This window comes from Vicugna pacos, chromosome 5 (assembly GCF_048564905.1).
Source record: "Vicugna pacos chromosome 5, VicPac4, whole genome shotgun sequence".
In the NCBI taxonomy this organism is placed as follows: domain Eukaryota; kingdom Metazoa; phylum Chordata; class Mammalia; order Artiodactyla; family Camelidae; genus Vicugna; species Vicugna pacos.
Window position 1 is genome coordinate 95,936,195 of NC_132991.1, and position 14,586 is coordinate 95,950,780.

Sequence of the window (14,586 nt, forward strand, 5' to 3'; positions counted from 1 at the left end):
CGCCGCGGCCCCCGCCCCACCCCCGCCCCGCGGCACAAGAGGCACCGCACTGAACCCCAGCCCCAGACCTTCCGGGGCCCCAGGTGGGGAGGGTCGCCACTCCCGCCTCAAGCCAACTCCCCTCAGAAAGCAAGCCACACACCGGGCTGCCGGGGGTCCGGACATCCGTGTAGGGGCCCCAAGCATCCAGACATGGGCCTTGGCTGCCTCACCGTGAAATTGGGGTGACACCCCCCGACACCCGTGAGGGTCTGACGGGGTCCTGTCTGAACCCAGGGTTTGACTCTAAAACGCCACAGGAATGACTTCGCAGCCAACACGGTGCCGTCTTACAGCAGGTGCTTTGTCCTGAGGCTCGGGGGTCACTGCTGACATCACTGACGTGTCCCGGGGCTCAGCGCTGGGGGCCTGAGCACACCTCACCCCCGGGGCAGCACGTGGGTCCCCACATCACAGCCAGAGTAATTAGGCTCTGGGGGCAGGGGTGGATGGCTTCGCCTCAACCGTCCTGCTGGCTGCGGACCCCAAACACCCAGATTCCTCACTACCCTGCACCGCTTGAAACGCCCGCACTCCCAGCCTCGTCCTGCACTTTGAGGGGAGGTCACAGCCGGGGACCCTGGCGAGAGGGAAGGGGAAGCTTCTGCTTTTATGTTGCCTGGAACATAGATGCAATGTCTGGTGGTTCTGCAGCCATCTTGCAACCCCAAGGACAAACCCACACACTAAAGACCGCAGAACAGAGTTGGTTAACTGTGAGCACTGCCGTTAAAATTACACAGACTTAACTCGAGGACTTTAGAAGTCCTCTGAGAAGGTAACAAGGGTGACTGGGGTTGTCCAGGGCTAACAAGCACCCTCACTGTCCCTTGGCAGGCAGCTGAGGTCTGGGGACAGGTGATTCTGGTGGCATGCCCTGGGCATAGGTTTCTTGCCTCAATGTAAGCAGAGAGGGTCATGTAGATCTTCTCTCGGTAAGGGGTGACCCGGTTCAGCAGGAGGGAGTTGTGCATGGAGCTGTCCCACGCAGCCTCGAACTGGTAGAAGGTCCTGGAAGGAAGCAGAGACGAGGTAAAAGATAACAGCGTGTGGGCTGCTCTCAGCAGGGATGGGGACATGCAGACACACAGACACAGACAGACAGACACGCATGGGCCACCCGCAGGGAGAGCCGCTGGGGCCGTAGGCACGGAAGCCCAGGTGTCGGTGTCCAGGGAGGACAGACCCCTCCTTACTCAGGACCAGGCCTAGGAGGGGACTCCAGCCACCACCAGGAGAGCCTCAGAGCTCTCTCAGCTCCACCCTGGGCAGAGGGTGGGAGGTTTCAGCCCCTGGCTCTGGAGCTGAGGCCAGGATAAGAGGATGGGGAAGAGGAGGTAGGAAAGGCGGAGAGGAGAGAGAAGGGATGGAGGAGCAAAGGGAGCTGTGACGATGGGAGCAGACAGAGCAGAGACAGGGTGGTGGGGAGACGGTGGGAGGGGGTGGCCGGCTCCACCTGGCCTCAACCGGAGTTAGGAGGCACCCCGGCCTCTCCCTGGACCTGAAGGAGCCTGCCCGGGTTTGCCAAAACTCTCCAGGGCCATCTCCTCCGCCAACCGACTCGCCCTCGGGGGAGGATGCTGGGGTTGGAAACCGGGGTGGTCCCTTGCAGACCTCATGGCCTCTGCCCACCACGGGCAGGCCCTGTGAGAGGTGGGTCCCACACAGCACAGAGCAGGCAGTGGTCACTTCTTTCCCTACTCTCTAGCCTGGAAGGCAATGACCCAAGTGTAAGCCAGTGGCCTGGCCTGAAAACCCGAGGGTAGCTCGAGCAGCCACGGGGCCAGGGTGCTGGCACCACAGATGGCCTGGTGGCCTCCGCTCTGGGGCAGGCTCCCTGCTGTTTCAACTTCCCACTGCAGAGCTCCTAAATTCTCACCTTAGGCCAGGCGCAGCTTTGTTTAGGACTGCCATATTTGAGGTGGGAATTTGCCTCAATCCACCACGTGGCTGCATCACCGGGGCCCGTCGGGCAGCCCCCAGCCTCGCCCGGTTCCCATCCAAAGCATCCTCACAAAGACACAGCTAGGAAACACGACCACACCAGCAGCCACGCCGCAGCACACGCCCCGACACAGCCGGGTCCCTTTGGAGGACCCAGCCCCACCCAGGAGTGCAGAGGGCGGAGGAGAGGGGCCACGTTGGGGCGGACAGCTCCATGGCCACCGTCTCTCCAGGGCGTGGTCCAGGGCGCGGGAGAAGCAGCGGGACAGGGCAGGGCAGCTGTGGGACACGTCACCGAGGACAGGGAGCCGGAGGAAGGACGTGAGGACAGCGGGGTGACCAGAGGATGGGCAGAGAGCGCAGGGAGACATCGGGAGGAGAGAGGGAACTGAAAATCAGAAGAGGACAGGCCACGCACGTGAGCGCGGAGGAGAAAAGGGAGCTGTACCTAGTGTCACTTCCGAACGAAACGCTAACGGTGAGGCGGCCAGGACACACACGTACACACACAGAAGAAATTCACGTCAGAACACGCGCCATCACCCGGCCAGAGACCAGCTAACTGACGGAGCAGGCGGGCGCCATGTCGACCCGGCCACGAGGCTGCTGACCGCTGTCCCTGAGGCCCAGACGTGGCCCACGGGGGTGGGGGGCTCAAGGAGGGCACAGCCCACTCCGAGCCCCCAGCCCAGGCACTGCAGGCGCCCCTTTCCCCCGTATCCACAGCAAGAGCCTTGGGTCCTTCCCTAGCAGGACCAGGCAGGCATCCCTGGAGACACAACCCTGACCCAGAGGGATGCCCTCTGTCCCCGAGTCCCCAAATGCCCCAGCTCTGAGAGGCCAGGCCTGCGGACAGAGCCCAAGGCCCACTGCAGCTCAGCCCAGAACAAACGCCCCCCCGACAGCCCAGCTCCAAATGCCTCGGCCTATCATCGGACACCTGTGCCCTGCCTGCTGGGTGGACAGTGGGCAGTCACTGTCCCTGCCGCGTCGAGACGTCCTTCGGGTTAAGGGAGCTAGTGAAGAGCTGAGAACAGGACCTGAGCAGCACCACGGTTATCATGAGCCCTTGCCCCAGGAGGCCCGACGGCACGCTGGGCCCAGCCTGAGCACCCCGCTTCCCGTAGGCCCGCCCCAAATCCTCCTGCTGGCCCAGGGCCTGGCTCAGTGCTGCCCCCTCCATCCGCCTGCCTCCAACATCGCTAAAGAACACTGCTGGCTTGCTTCCCCCTGCAAGTGCCCTGAGTGGAGCCCGCCTCAGCAGGGTGGCCGAGTGGCAGCCCCCCACGTGGGACTCAGGTAGCTACGTGGGAGGCCCTGAACTTGCAGGGTGTGGGAGGCCCTGGCTGGTACCCCTCGATCATGCGGCAGGACTCAGCAGGGCTGAGACGGAGCCCCTGTGCCTGCAGGATGTGCCTGGGAGGTATGGCGACCACACCAGGACCCCTGAGCATGAAGAGGCACAGGACCCTCTTGGGGTCTTTCTGGGTGTGAGGTCACCCAGGGAGGGCACCTCCACCCCCTGCAGTGAGGCTCACTCTGCCCGAGTGACAATCAGGCAGCCCCCAAAATAATCTGAGAGGAAGTTGTGGCCCAGACATGGGGTCCCTGGACCCCAGCACCAGCACTGGGAACTTGTCAGAAAGGCAGGTCCTCAGGCCCCAACCCATGGAGGTAGGAATTCGGGGGTGGGGTCGCCTCTCGAGCAGAGCAGCCAAGCTTCCCCATCGGCTCAGCCCGTCACCCCACGGACTCTCTGGATTCAGCCCACTCCGGGGAAACAGGTCTGGAACAGGGGCAGCCCCGTGCCTCCCTCCAGCGAGGCCGTCCCAGGCCCCTGCCCGGGACTTCCAGTCCTTTGCCCTTCAAACTGTGTGCTGTGCTCTGGCACCCTGTTTCAGAGAAAGGGGCAGTGGGCGGGCCAGGCTGCGTGCACAACGGAGCTGTGGGGGGTCCTGTGGGTCCCTGCTGGACAGAAGATGCCTGTGAGCACAGCCCTTCTGGGGCGGGGGAGCCCAGGAGCCAGGGACCCCTCTTCTCAGGACCCGCTGGTCCACATCCAGAGCCTCCAGCTGACTTCCTGACTCGGACCACCTCGAGCCAGGCAGGGACGTGGTCCTGGACAAGGAGGCCTCCTGGTGGCTCTCCTCCAGCCAGGAGCCCGGAAACAGGGCTGCCCCCAACGCAGCTCCAGGACATAAAGCTCGGCCCTCAAACACGCGAGGACCTGTGGGGGGAAAACTGGAAACTCACTTAAAAAGTTTTGTTGACAAAGAAAATGTCATATGCTGTAAAACGTTTTTCCCATCTCGATTCTAGCTCACAAGGGCTGAGACCGTGCGGGCGGGCAGCGGCCCGGCCACCAGCAGGCCGCGGGTCGTGGGCGGGTGCTCCGTTTCCTCTCGGCTTCGTGGAATGGGAGCCCGCGTTCGCCCCGCCTGCGCACAATGTGCCGGCTGCAGGGGGCCTGGGGGCTGGTCCTCATCTCAGCTGGCTGCCATGGACTCTCCAGGCTCCCACCACAAGCGCCTGGTTACTCTGTATGTGACTGTCCCTCACCTGCTGCCGAGGGCCCATCCGAGCACATTCAGACAAGACAAGCGTCACAGCCCTGTGCGCCAACAGGCAGCCACGGTGGGCGTCCTGATGCGGAAGGGCCTGCTGAGAATCCGAAAATTAAATCTCACACTCAAGGTTTCAACCAGAAGCTCGTCACGCTCCGGGAAGTACGTTTCTCGAAAGAGTGTCACTGTCAGGAGTGGCTCAGGTTCTCGGGGAAAATGACCTGACGGGAAGGCTGCCAGGGCTGAGCCCCTGGGCTGCAGCCAGGACAGTCCCCGTCCAGTGGGGGCGTGACCCCGGAGCGCGGGCTCGCAGCTAAGAGCAGGGGCGGCCCCCAACCTCAGCCTCGGAATTCTGCTCAGCGTCGGACCAGACACACGCACGGCCGGAGGAAGGAGAGCAGAGGGGACAAATGAAGTCCCAGGCCAGGCTCTGTGCTTCCTGGGGACAGACCATTCCCGGCTTAGGCCTGAATTCCCCTTCCTGACGCCTGGAAGGATGCGGCTCACACGTGACGGGTGCGGGTGGGTGAGTGGACGAGGGGCTCTGTGGCCCCGGAGACAGCACGCCCGGCGGGACAGAAGGGGAGACGCAACTGGACCCCTCCCCGGGGGCTGCGGCACCCCTTGGGGCATCCGACCCCGTGCCTGGCGGAAAGGGTGGGGGTCGCCGCGGGCTGCCCTGCCCCCAGCCCCTCCTTCACAGTCCACACCTTCGAGGGGCTGGCGGGCCCTTTCTGCTCTGGGAGCTGGAACCCGGCAGCCCGGGCAGGAGCGTGAGCCTGGAGGATGCGCAGAAGGGTGGCAAGTGTGACCGGACTCTTCGCAGACCGTGGTGGTGTCCCAAACCCCCTCCTCACCTGCACGTGTCTTGGGCGGCTCTGAGCTGTGCGTGTGAGACCCTCGTGTCTTAGTGGGGCTCCTTTGGCAAGACGGGAGTGGTTAGTACAAACAGTAGGCTTTCTGCTCAGGAGCTATGCGCTTCAAATTAATTAGGAGTGTTCTCAATTAAACGCTGACAAGGTCAGGAACAGAGCTGCAGAAGCGAGGCCCCTGCGAGAGCTTTGTGTGCATCACCTCATTTAACCTCACAGCCTCCTCAGGCAAGGCCCAACAGACTCCCCATTAACCGGGAGGAAGAAAACAAGGTTCCAGGGCATTCTGCACCTGCCCGTATTCACACAGCCAGCCAAGGGCACAGCCAGGCCTCCCCAGCCCAGTCAGTGCAGCCCCGGGGCCCCACTCAGCCCAGGAGTCTGGGACAAGACCCTTCGTCCATCACCGCTTGTCCCATCTGCTCTAGTTCATGCCTGGGGCGGACCCGACGTAGGGGCACCCGGCACAGGGGCTTCCTGCCCTGCAGAACGGGGCCTGGGAAGGAGGCACCAGCCCGTCTCAGGGCTCTGACCCCTCCTCCCTCTCAGCACCCCGAGCCCCCTCTTGGAGGCCAAGTCCACTGGGGGCCAGTGAGCCCACCTCTGAAATTGGGGACAGGGCCTCCTGCTCAGGGGCAGGGGTGAGGTCCTCGTGAAGCCTGGGGCTGGCGAAGGAGGCCCTGCTGAGAAGGGAAACAGGACCCCCTCCTTCCCTGGTGCCATGTCTCCACTTGGCCACAGGGTATGTTTCCATTTTACCCAGAACCTTCCTGGAGGAGCAAGATATTTGTAGGGGGGTGTCCAAGACCAGCCAGAGCACGCCTCTATCGTGCTGGCCATTGTAGAAATGCAAACTTGAACAAAATGTCCACACACACCCGCGACCGTGCAGTCGTACTGATGGGCTTGGAAGTTTCCACTCATCAGGGAAACAGGCGCTAAACCGGGTCCACCCCAGGGATGAACCTGAGCAGATGGGATCCCACCCCAGAGCCTTCCTAGGCAGGCTGCAGCCGCCTCAGCCAGCCCGTTCCCCTCCAGGACCAGCGAGCAGGCCGCCACCTCCAGGGAGCCTTCCAGACTGCCCCAGAGAGCCAGGTCCCTGCTCTCCACCCTGCAGGGCTGTGACCCTCCTCCGGTGCAGCCACCACCGCAGTTTCCCTTGACAGGGTCTCCGCCTCACCAAGCTGGTGTCCCCGGGGAGGGCCTGCAGCTGCCTTTGCAAAAGATCTGCTCCTGGAGAAGACGCCTGTGTGTGCGCGCCCTCGGGAACACACCAAAGGAACCGCGGCCTGCTCGCGGCCCCGCGGGGCCTCTGCTGCGACTGCCCGGGGCACATGCGCAGTGACCGTCTGTGCTGACTATCACAGCCGTGACCTACAAGGAAACTAGCCTCAGAAGGGCCTGTTGTGCCCCCACCCTGGCCTGGGGCTCCGTCCAGAAAAGGGCAGGCACCGCCCTGCCCCCTCCCTGCAGCTTGAAGACTCAGACGCTCCTGTGGGGGCCTCCCTGCTGCTCCTTTCAGCGTTCAAAACAGGGACCCACAGCACCCCCCACAGGGACCCAGAAGGCGACGGCCCTGACCCTTCACCAGGAACAGACTAGAGTCTCACAGACAAGCCTGGATTAGGGACCGTGATGTCCATCCCTAGGGTCTTCCAGACCCTGCAGCTGGCCGCCGCGGGCCAGGGCCTCACTCAAGGTGGGGAGGGATCCACGGTCCCTGGCCCAGGAGCCCGTGCCTCTGAGTGACTGCAAAGCCTGGGCTCTTGACGACTTTACCCCCACCTACTTCTAAAAGGGCGTGTGGCAGCCACACCAGGAGCATGGCTGGAGTCGCCCACCTGGCCGGGCGAGGGGCTCACACCCAGGGTGGGAGGTGCAGTGTGGAGGTCTCCGGCCGGGCTGTTCCTGTCTGCCCCTGGTCCTGCACCCACCACGGCCCCTTCCCCGTCTTTTCTCTTTCACTTTGCAGGGAGTGGGGCGGGGGCAGCGGAGGCAGCCTGGCCACCAGACCGGCCCACATGCAAGACCCCTGCTCCCGCTCTTCGGGGAGGGTGAGAGGAGGGGCGGGCAGGGCTGGGGCGGGGGAGCAGGAGGCCAGCCAGCGTCTAAGGAAAGGCAGGGGACTACCAAAGCAGCAAAATCAAGAGTGGGGCGGAGGCTCAGCCAAGGGAAGGTGACGGGAAGAAAGCCGTAAAGAATTAAAAACAAAGAAGAGTTCCAAGGAAATGAACTAACGAGGAAGGTGGGAGGAACAGGAGGGAGAGGGGAGCAAGTGTGGAAGGGATCCAGAAGCTGAAATGAAATTTCAGGGCCGTGGGAACGGGGAGGAGAGGCTGAAATAAAACCAAGGGGCACGAATGATACCTAGGCAAGTCCGAATCAAGAAACTGCCTGCAAAACACAAACAATCACAGGTTAGTGAGGGCAGGGCCGGGCACTGGGCAGCGGGGCAGCGGGGCAGCGCGGAGAGAAGCCGTCCGCGGCGGCAGGCCCACTCTGAGCCGGGGAAGGCGGCAAGCGTGGGGCCTTGGAGCGGGAGGAGGCCAAGGCCGCAGCAAAGCAGGTGGGCAGCCCGAGGCTCTGAGGCCCGAGCCAGGCCTGGGTCTCAGAGCCTCTGCGCCTGCGGGGGAGAAGGGCCGGCCTGATCGCCGTCAGACCAGACGGGCCCATCACAGCTCCGAGGATGCCAGCCATGGTCCAGGGAAGAGGAGGGCCCTGGGGAGCCTCAGAACAGAGCCTGCCTGGGGACAACCACTAAGAGGTCCCTGAGGCTGCTCCGGGCAGGGCTGGGGTGGGGCTGTGCTGGCCTGTGCAGCACGGCAGGAGCCAAGCAGGGCCAAAGCGGCTGCAGGCAAGGTCCCCGGCCCCGCCCATGTGCGTGCTTCTCCACCCCTGGGCCTGGGGGTCTGGGCCTCGCTCCCCACAGCCCCCAGGCCGCAGGACGGAAGCCCGAGTCCTCGGGCCTCCAGGAACGGGGCGAAGCTGTCTAGCCAAACCCCACTGAGCCCAGGTCCAGCGCAGTCTCCTAAGCTGCCAAGGACTGCGCCTGAGACGCGGCCCCCACGTGCCCCGAGCAGCCGTGCTGGTCGGAGGATGGGAACCCAGAAACACTTCAGCGCAGAGGGACAGTGCAGGGCAGAGGCCCAAAGCCACCCCCCACCACCTTTGTCACCCCAAGAATCTAGGCGTTTCCAGGGCAAAGGAAGGGTCAGAAGTCGGGGGAATGTTGAGCGCATCCTCCAGCTCAAAGTGGACTCAGCGCGGCAGACATTCCCCTCCCTGTGGCACAGGCCCTGCCGGGCCCACCTTCCCCGGGGTCCCTGCCCCTGAAGGCCCAGGCACAGCCCATGTCCCTCAGGGCAGCCTGCGTGGGGGCGCCAGGCCCTCTCTGCAGTGTCCCCAGGGTGTGTTCCCACGGCGTCAGGCCCACCCACACTGTGTCTCACCACCCCCCGTAAGCCCAGCCAGCCTGCCAGGGCGCCGCTGCGTGCGGGGCACCCCCAGCACTCTTCACCTCGGCCCCTCCCTCCTCCGGGCATACGCACAGGGTGACTTCCTTCTGGAAGGTTCCTGAGCAAGGCTGGAACCAGAGCCATGCCTGCCCCTGCTGGGGTCTCTGCCCTTGCCCCCCAGCTGCCCACGCTGCAGAATGGTTTCCTTATGCCCACCCTCCGGGGAGCCTATGAAGACGCGCTCCACCTGGGCCCAGGACCCTCTGTCCTTAGGATCTGGCTCTCCTTGCAAGGCTGGGGTCCCCCACCCCGCTCCAAGCACATCCAGCCCTCAAGACGTAGGGCTGTGGGCCCACCCGCCGTTCGCGCTCAGGACCAGCTCTCGGCCTCTGCCTCAGGGGCCAGGTCAAGCCCTCGGGTCTCAGGGGCATCCTCCCCATGTCCCCAGACCCCTAGGAAAGCAGCATCTGAGACACAGCCAAGCCTGCCAACGTCCCCCCAAGAGGGCCGCTCTCAGCAGCCGGGAGCTGCCCACCCCTGCTCGGCCCCCTGATGCCTCCTCCTCGAGCCTGCCCAGCCTAGCAAACGAGACAGGGCTGGTATGTCATGGATGGCTGGGGGGCCCCAGGGGCTCCCGCGCCCCATCCGCTGCCCCAGGTGCGGTCGAGCTCAGGTTGCCCAGCTGCGGACACCGTGGCCATCACCAGGGCGCTTGGAAAGGAACAGCCCAGTGACAAGGAGCGTGTGCCAAGCCATGCCAGTGGGCACGCCCCCACCCCGGGACGCCAGACTGCCGACCCAGTGCAGCTCTGAACTCCTCCAAGACCCCCGCCTGAGGACCCCTGCAGAGGGTACAGACTTGCCCGCAGCAGTGCGGTTGGGAAACCCAGGCCTGTTTGTCCACCCGCTGCCCCTTGCTGCCCACCCACCCACGGTACTCCTGAGGGCAGGACCCAACTCATCCACCAGCAACGCCCACGCAACCCCTCCATCAGATGACCGACTGAACGGGCCAGGTGAATGCATGAGCCGGTGACAGGACAGTGTGCAGACCATCTCGCCGGGGACTTTGAGGCCATGAGCCCCCCCACCCCACACCCATTCCTGGACATGTCAGGAAGGGGGTCCTGGAAGGCTTTGGGGCCGGACACAGCCTGCGTGGCTGGACCCCACGTGGCCAGGTGGGCAGACTGAGAACACACCCTGGTCCTGACTTGGACCGTCTCCAGGGAGTTGGGAACAGACCTGCTGCCGCCCCCCGAGGGGACTCACCGGTCGTCCTGGGCCGGGTAGATGTAACCAGACGAGAGGATGTTGAGAGACAGGATGTTGGGGTCGATCAGAGACTCGTCGGTTTCCGGGGTGTTTCGGATGCGACCTACAGGAAAGAGCAACTGCCTGGACTGGAGCCTCGAACCCGAGGCCACATAAGGGAACTGGCTCCCCGTGGCCACAAGCGCACCTGGCAAGAGGCCCCCACAGTGCCGGCAGCTGGCCTGGGCGCCGGCTTCTGCCACCTTCCCGGAAGCCTGAGTTCTGAGTTTCTCGGTTTCTCAGTCACAAATGACCCCCTCACTGTCTCCCTCGGCCCCAACGGACAGAATCCAGTCACTCACCCTAGAACTCACAGGCCCTGCTACCTGTTGGACAAGGAAACCTGAGCAAGACGAGAGGAAAGCGCTCCCTCCTCTCCTTGTGTTTAGAGAAGAAAGACGGGAAGCACCGTCTGCGGCGTGAGCCTCTCCCGCGGGGGCGTTTCCCGCAGGGCCCCCCGCCCCGCTGCCCAAGCTGGGCGCGCGGCGGCCGCTCCGTCGGCAAAGGCGCCGGAACCACTGCCAGCTGGGGCTCCCGCCTGGCGGCCCCGCTCCTCACGCCTTGCTCTGGTGGTGATGGTTAAGCTGGCCGCTCTGCTTCCTTGAGGAACAAGCACTAGCTCGCTTTCTCTGTTAAGCCAGAGAGGAGTCACCGAGCCTCCCCGCCAGGAGACGAAGCAAAGCCCAGCGCTCGGCCGGGGTTCTGCGTCTGCAGCCAGGGCTGCCTGCTCCGCTTCCTGGAAGCCTCCTGCAACATTTGAGTTCTGGGAGGAGGCGGGCGAGGGCTTCCTAAAAAGTGTCCCCCCAGCAGTGTGTCCCCGCGGCTGGAGGCTGAGGGGGGTGGGCCCCCCAGGACCCCCTGCTGCGGAGGGTTCAGCTGCAGGAAGAGCGCTTGCCAGGGCCAGCCCCGCCCCCCTCGCCCCCTCCCGCCCCCTCCCGCCCCCTGGAGGCCCTGCGGAGGGACTCTGCTGGCTCAGAGCCGGACAAAACGCTGATGCCCAGGGAGCCCCGGACAGGCCGAGCCACGCACTCACAGGCCTGCGAGGTTCATGGAGCCCACAGAGGCAGAGCCCGAACCCCTGAACCCAGAGTGAGGGCCTGGCGTCCATACCAGCATCTCCCTAAATCCCTTTCAACCACGTAGACAAACACTCCTGTTCGCATTTTCGAAAGGGAGGCAGCCTGGGGGTAAGGGGAGCAGAGAGGAAGGTGGGGTCCTGGGACCAGGGCCTGGTTTCCCCAAGGCCAGTGAGGGTGTGGCCTCTGTGTACACACTTGGACACCAGTCACTGTCCTAGGACTGAGGGCAACGGGGAGGGGTGTCAGGGAAAGACTCCACCAGGGACGGAAGCTCGTCGCCTCCCTCCCAGGCCTGAGCCAGGTCAGCGGGAGGCGCAGACCCTTCTCTCCGGCTCTCCAGGCAGAACAGGCTCAAGGAGAAGGCGGCACTGCCCCACCCGGACATCCGTCCCCGTCCACGTGCGGAGGGTCAGTCAGCGAGCTGGGCATCCGCTTAATCTTTTTCTTTAAATTGATGCACTGCTTTTAGATTTGCCCTAAAAACATCTGAGATGGGCATATGTGTGTTTGTTCTATCCTTTTTCTGTCTCATGTGAAGACAGACACCGAATGTCTAGAATAAAAGCATTTGTCCTGGGGCCCCCACCACCTCCCTGCCCACAATCCCGCACTTCAGGCTGCAGGACAATGGGTCCCTCATACTGCCCTGCTGCTACACCCTCAGAGCCGCCTCTGCGAGTCCCAGGGACACTGCCCGTGAGCCGCGGCCCACTGGACACAGAAACAGCCGACACATGGCCTCCGGGGACCCGCAGCTCCAGGGCAGGGCGGGGCGGTGGCCTCAAGCCGATGACACATGGGAGTGGACAGCTGTCCCTGTCCTTGAATGGAATGTGGACAAGCTCTTTACAGCTTGGCGAAAGAAGCATTTCTGGTAGATGAAATAGTTGGCGACGGAAGCCGCCAGAACCACGGCAGGGTACGTTTCTGTTGTTTTAAGCCACCCAGTTCGTGCTGCTTTGTTACAGCAGCCCTAGCAAACTAATGCGGTGATTAAATAGGAATGTAGGGTCATCTCCTGGATCCAGGTCCTTCTTTTCAGGGGAGGCACTGAGGCACAGAGAGGCTAAGTGACTCAGCCAAAGTCACACAGCACCAGGAGCAGAGCTGCAGTCAGAACTCAGGCGTCTGGCCCGGGGGCTGGGGGTAGGGGTGGGGGTCTGTGCTCTTCCCACCAACCCTGCCCAGCCCCCAGAGCAGCCCCCACCCGCCTCACTCACCCACGACCAGCTCGCGCACTTCCTTCCAGTGGATGTGGCTGCCTGTCTCGTGCAACAGGGTCACAGTTATCCGTCTCTGGATGCCCTGCCAGGCACCGGGAGAGAGGACATGGTCAGATGGTCTGGGGGCCACGCAGGGTCGGGGAGGGAGCAGGGGGCGGGCAAGGGCAAGGGCAGAAAGGGCTTCGCACCTGGTGGAGCAGGAAGGTCCCCATGCAAGGCATCCCGCCACGGTGGTCCACCACTGCAGGGATGTAACTGGGAGACACACAGGAGAGGTGAGGGCCCCACCCACAGCACAGGCACCCGCGCCGAGGAGGGAAAAGGGTGAGAACAGGAAAAAACCAGCTGCTCCCCCTGGTGACGGTGGGTGGCCCAGACCACGGAGACCGAGTCAGCTGGGCCACCCTGACCAGCCCCAGCCCTCCCCACGACCCCGGGGGAAGCCAGCCCGACGCCAGCACGGGCCGCCCGGGCGCTGGGACTCACTCGCCGTTGGCCTCCAGCTCACAGATCTCGAAGTAGACGAGCAGGTCATACTTGCAGTGGCAGGGCCCCGGGCAGGGCCGCGTCAGCGTGCTGAGCTTGGTGGCAGGCACTGGGGTGGCAGGAGACAGGCAAGCACTGATGAGAAACTGACCCATCACGTGCCGAGGGCACATTCAGCAGCAGCGAGGGCGTCTCCCTCCAAGAGAAGCCATTCGCAGGTCCCCACCCACAACCCAGACGCCCCACGCTGGGCGCAGTCGGGCCTCGGTGACCACCCCGGGGAACAGATGTGGCTGCTGGCTTCTTCGTGCCCGGGGAGGGGGGCACATGGCCACATGCACCTGGGCACAGGCCCCTGAAGAGTGGGCAGCGGCTTGAGACCCCACAGCCACACTCAGTCGGAGGCCCCAGCACCCGCCCCGGAGCCCAGCGCTGCACCCCCTTCAGCCGCAGCCTGCTTCAGCTCCCAAACACCTGCTTCCAGCACAGAGGCCCTGCCTCACTGAGGCCCCGGTGCCTCTCTGCCTGCTGCTGGCAGCCTCACGGGGACACAGGGCAGGCACCCGACCTGCACGCTGCTGCCCTGTGCAGAGCAAGGGGTGAAGGACATAGCGGCGTCCCTGTGCCTTCACCCTGTGCCCCCCACTCCACGGGGACCCTGCGAGGCCCAGTAGGTGCAGGGTGGCCCCAGGAGCATGGAGAGCACAGAGCCATCACCAGAACTGTGCTCAGCTGTGGAGGGCCTGCCCGCCCGGCACCCACCCGCCTGGGGGTGCATGCAGGAGAGTCCCACCTACCTGGCTTGGACAGTGGCATGACACGTGGGAAGTGGCGCCGTGAGGGCCTCAGGGGGCTGTGGAGACAGAAGCGCCAGTGTGAGGAGACAGAGGGCTGTGCCCGCAGGACGCTGAGCTGCAGCGGGGAGCCGAGGGCAGGAGCTGGCAGAGGGGACCAGCAGCATCCTGACCCCAAGCAAGGGCCTGCTCCCCCCTGCCTCCCACAGGGCCTGAGAAAGGCCCTGTCTCAGGCCCCCACCAGCTTGGATGGAGGAGGAGGGCCCCTCAGACCCTGCCCAGGAGGCCCTCTGAGGCCAGGAGAACTGGGTGAGGTCAGACGCTGGTTCTTGGTCCAGGGGCTTCTAGGACACAGCCCCCTTGGCACCCCGAACACAGACGAGGCTGCTGGGGTCAAATGCCATAAAACCAGCTCCTCTCAGGGCCCTTCTCTTTCCCCAGCACCCCGGATGCTTCACGCTGGTTCCTCACGTCAGCTGAGAGCGCAGGGAGGTGTGGGAGGCAACAGAGGGTCCCGGTGCCCCTGACGCCCATCCTGGGTTCTCGCCTGACTCGGGGTAGGGTGGGCGGTCGTGACGCACCCTCCGAGCCCCCAGCAGGTGGCAGCAACGAGGGAGCAGGACGAACGTCCCTTTTTCAGTCTCAGGTGTTGAGGGCTCTGGGGGACGGAACACCTGGGCCCTTCACCAGAGCTCTGAGTGGGCAGCAGAGGCCGCCTCCTCTGTGGGCCACCTGGCTTCCTCCAGCCCCGCGCCTGGCTTTCCTCAACCCCGGGACACTGCCCACGGCCAACCGAGGCAAGGGGCTGACAGC

The 14,586-nt window shown here is 64.3% G+C and overlaps 1 protein-coding gene across 1 annotated transcript in view; it reads right to left on the reverse strand.

The window, feature by feature from the left end:
- The window catches only part of KIF1A (kinesin family member 1A), an 85,415-nt gene that overhangs the window by 9,376 nt on the left and 61,453 nt on the right, over positions 1-14,586 (reverse strand). Inside the window, exons 33-38 of the mRNA XM_072962007.1 lie at positions 13,777-13,832; positions 12,980-13,088; positions 12,682-12,748; positions 12,491-12,575; positions 10,150-10,255; positions 936-1,050 (exon numbers count right to left, since the gene is read on the reverse strand). Of these exons, the coding sequence (XP_072818108.1) occupies positions 936-1,050; positions 10,150-10,255; positions 12,491-12,575; positions 12,682-12,748; positions 12,980-13,088; positions 13,777-13,832 (538 nt within the window). The remainder of the gene's footprint in view (positions 1-935; positions 1,051-10,149; positions 10,256-12,490; positions 12,576-12,681; positions 12,749-12,979; positions 13,089-13,776; positions 13,833-14,586) is intronic.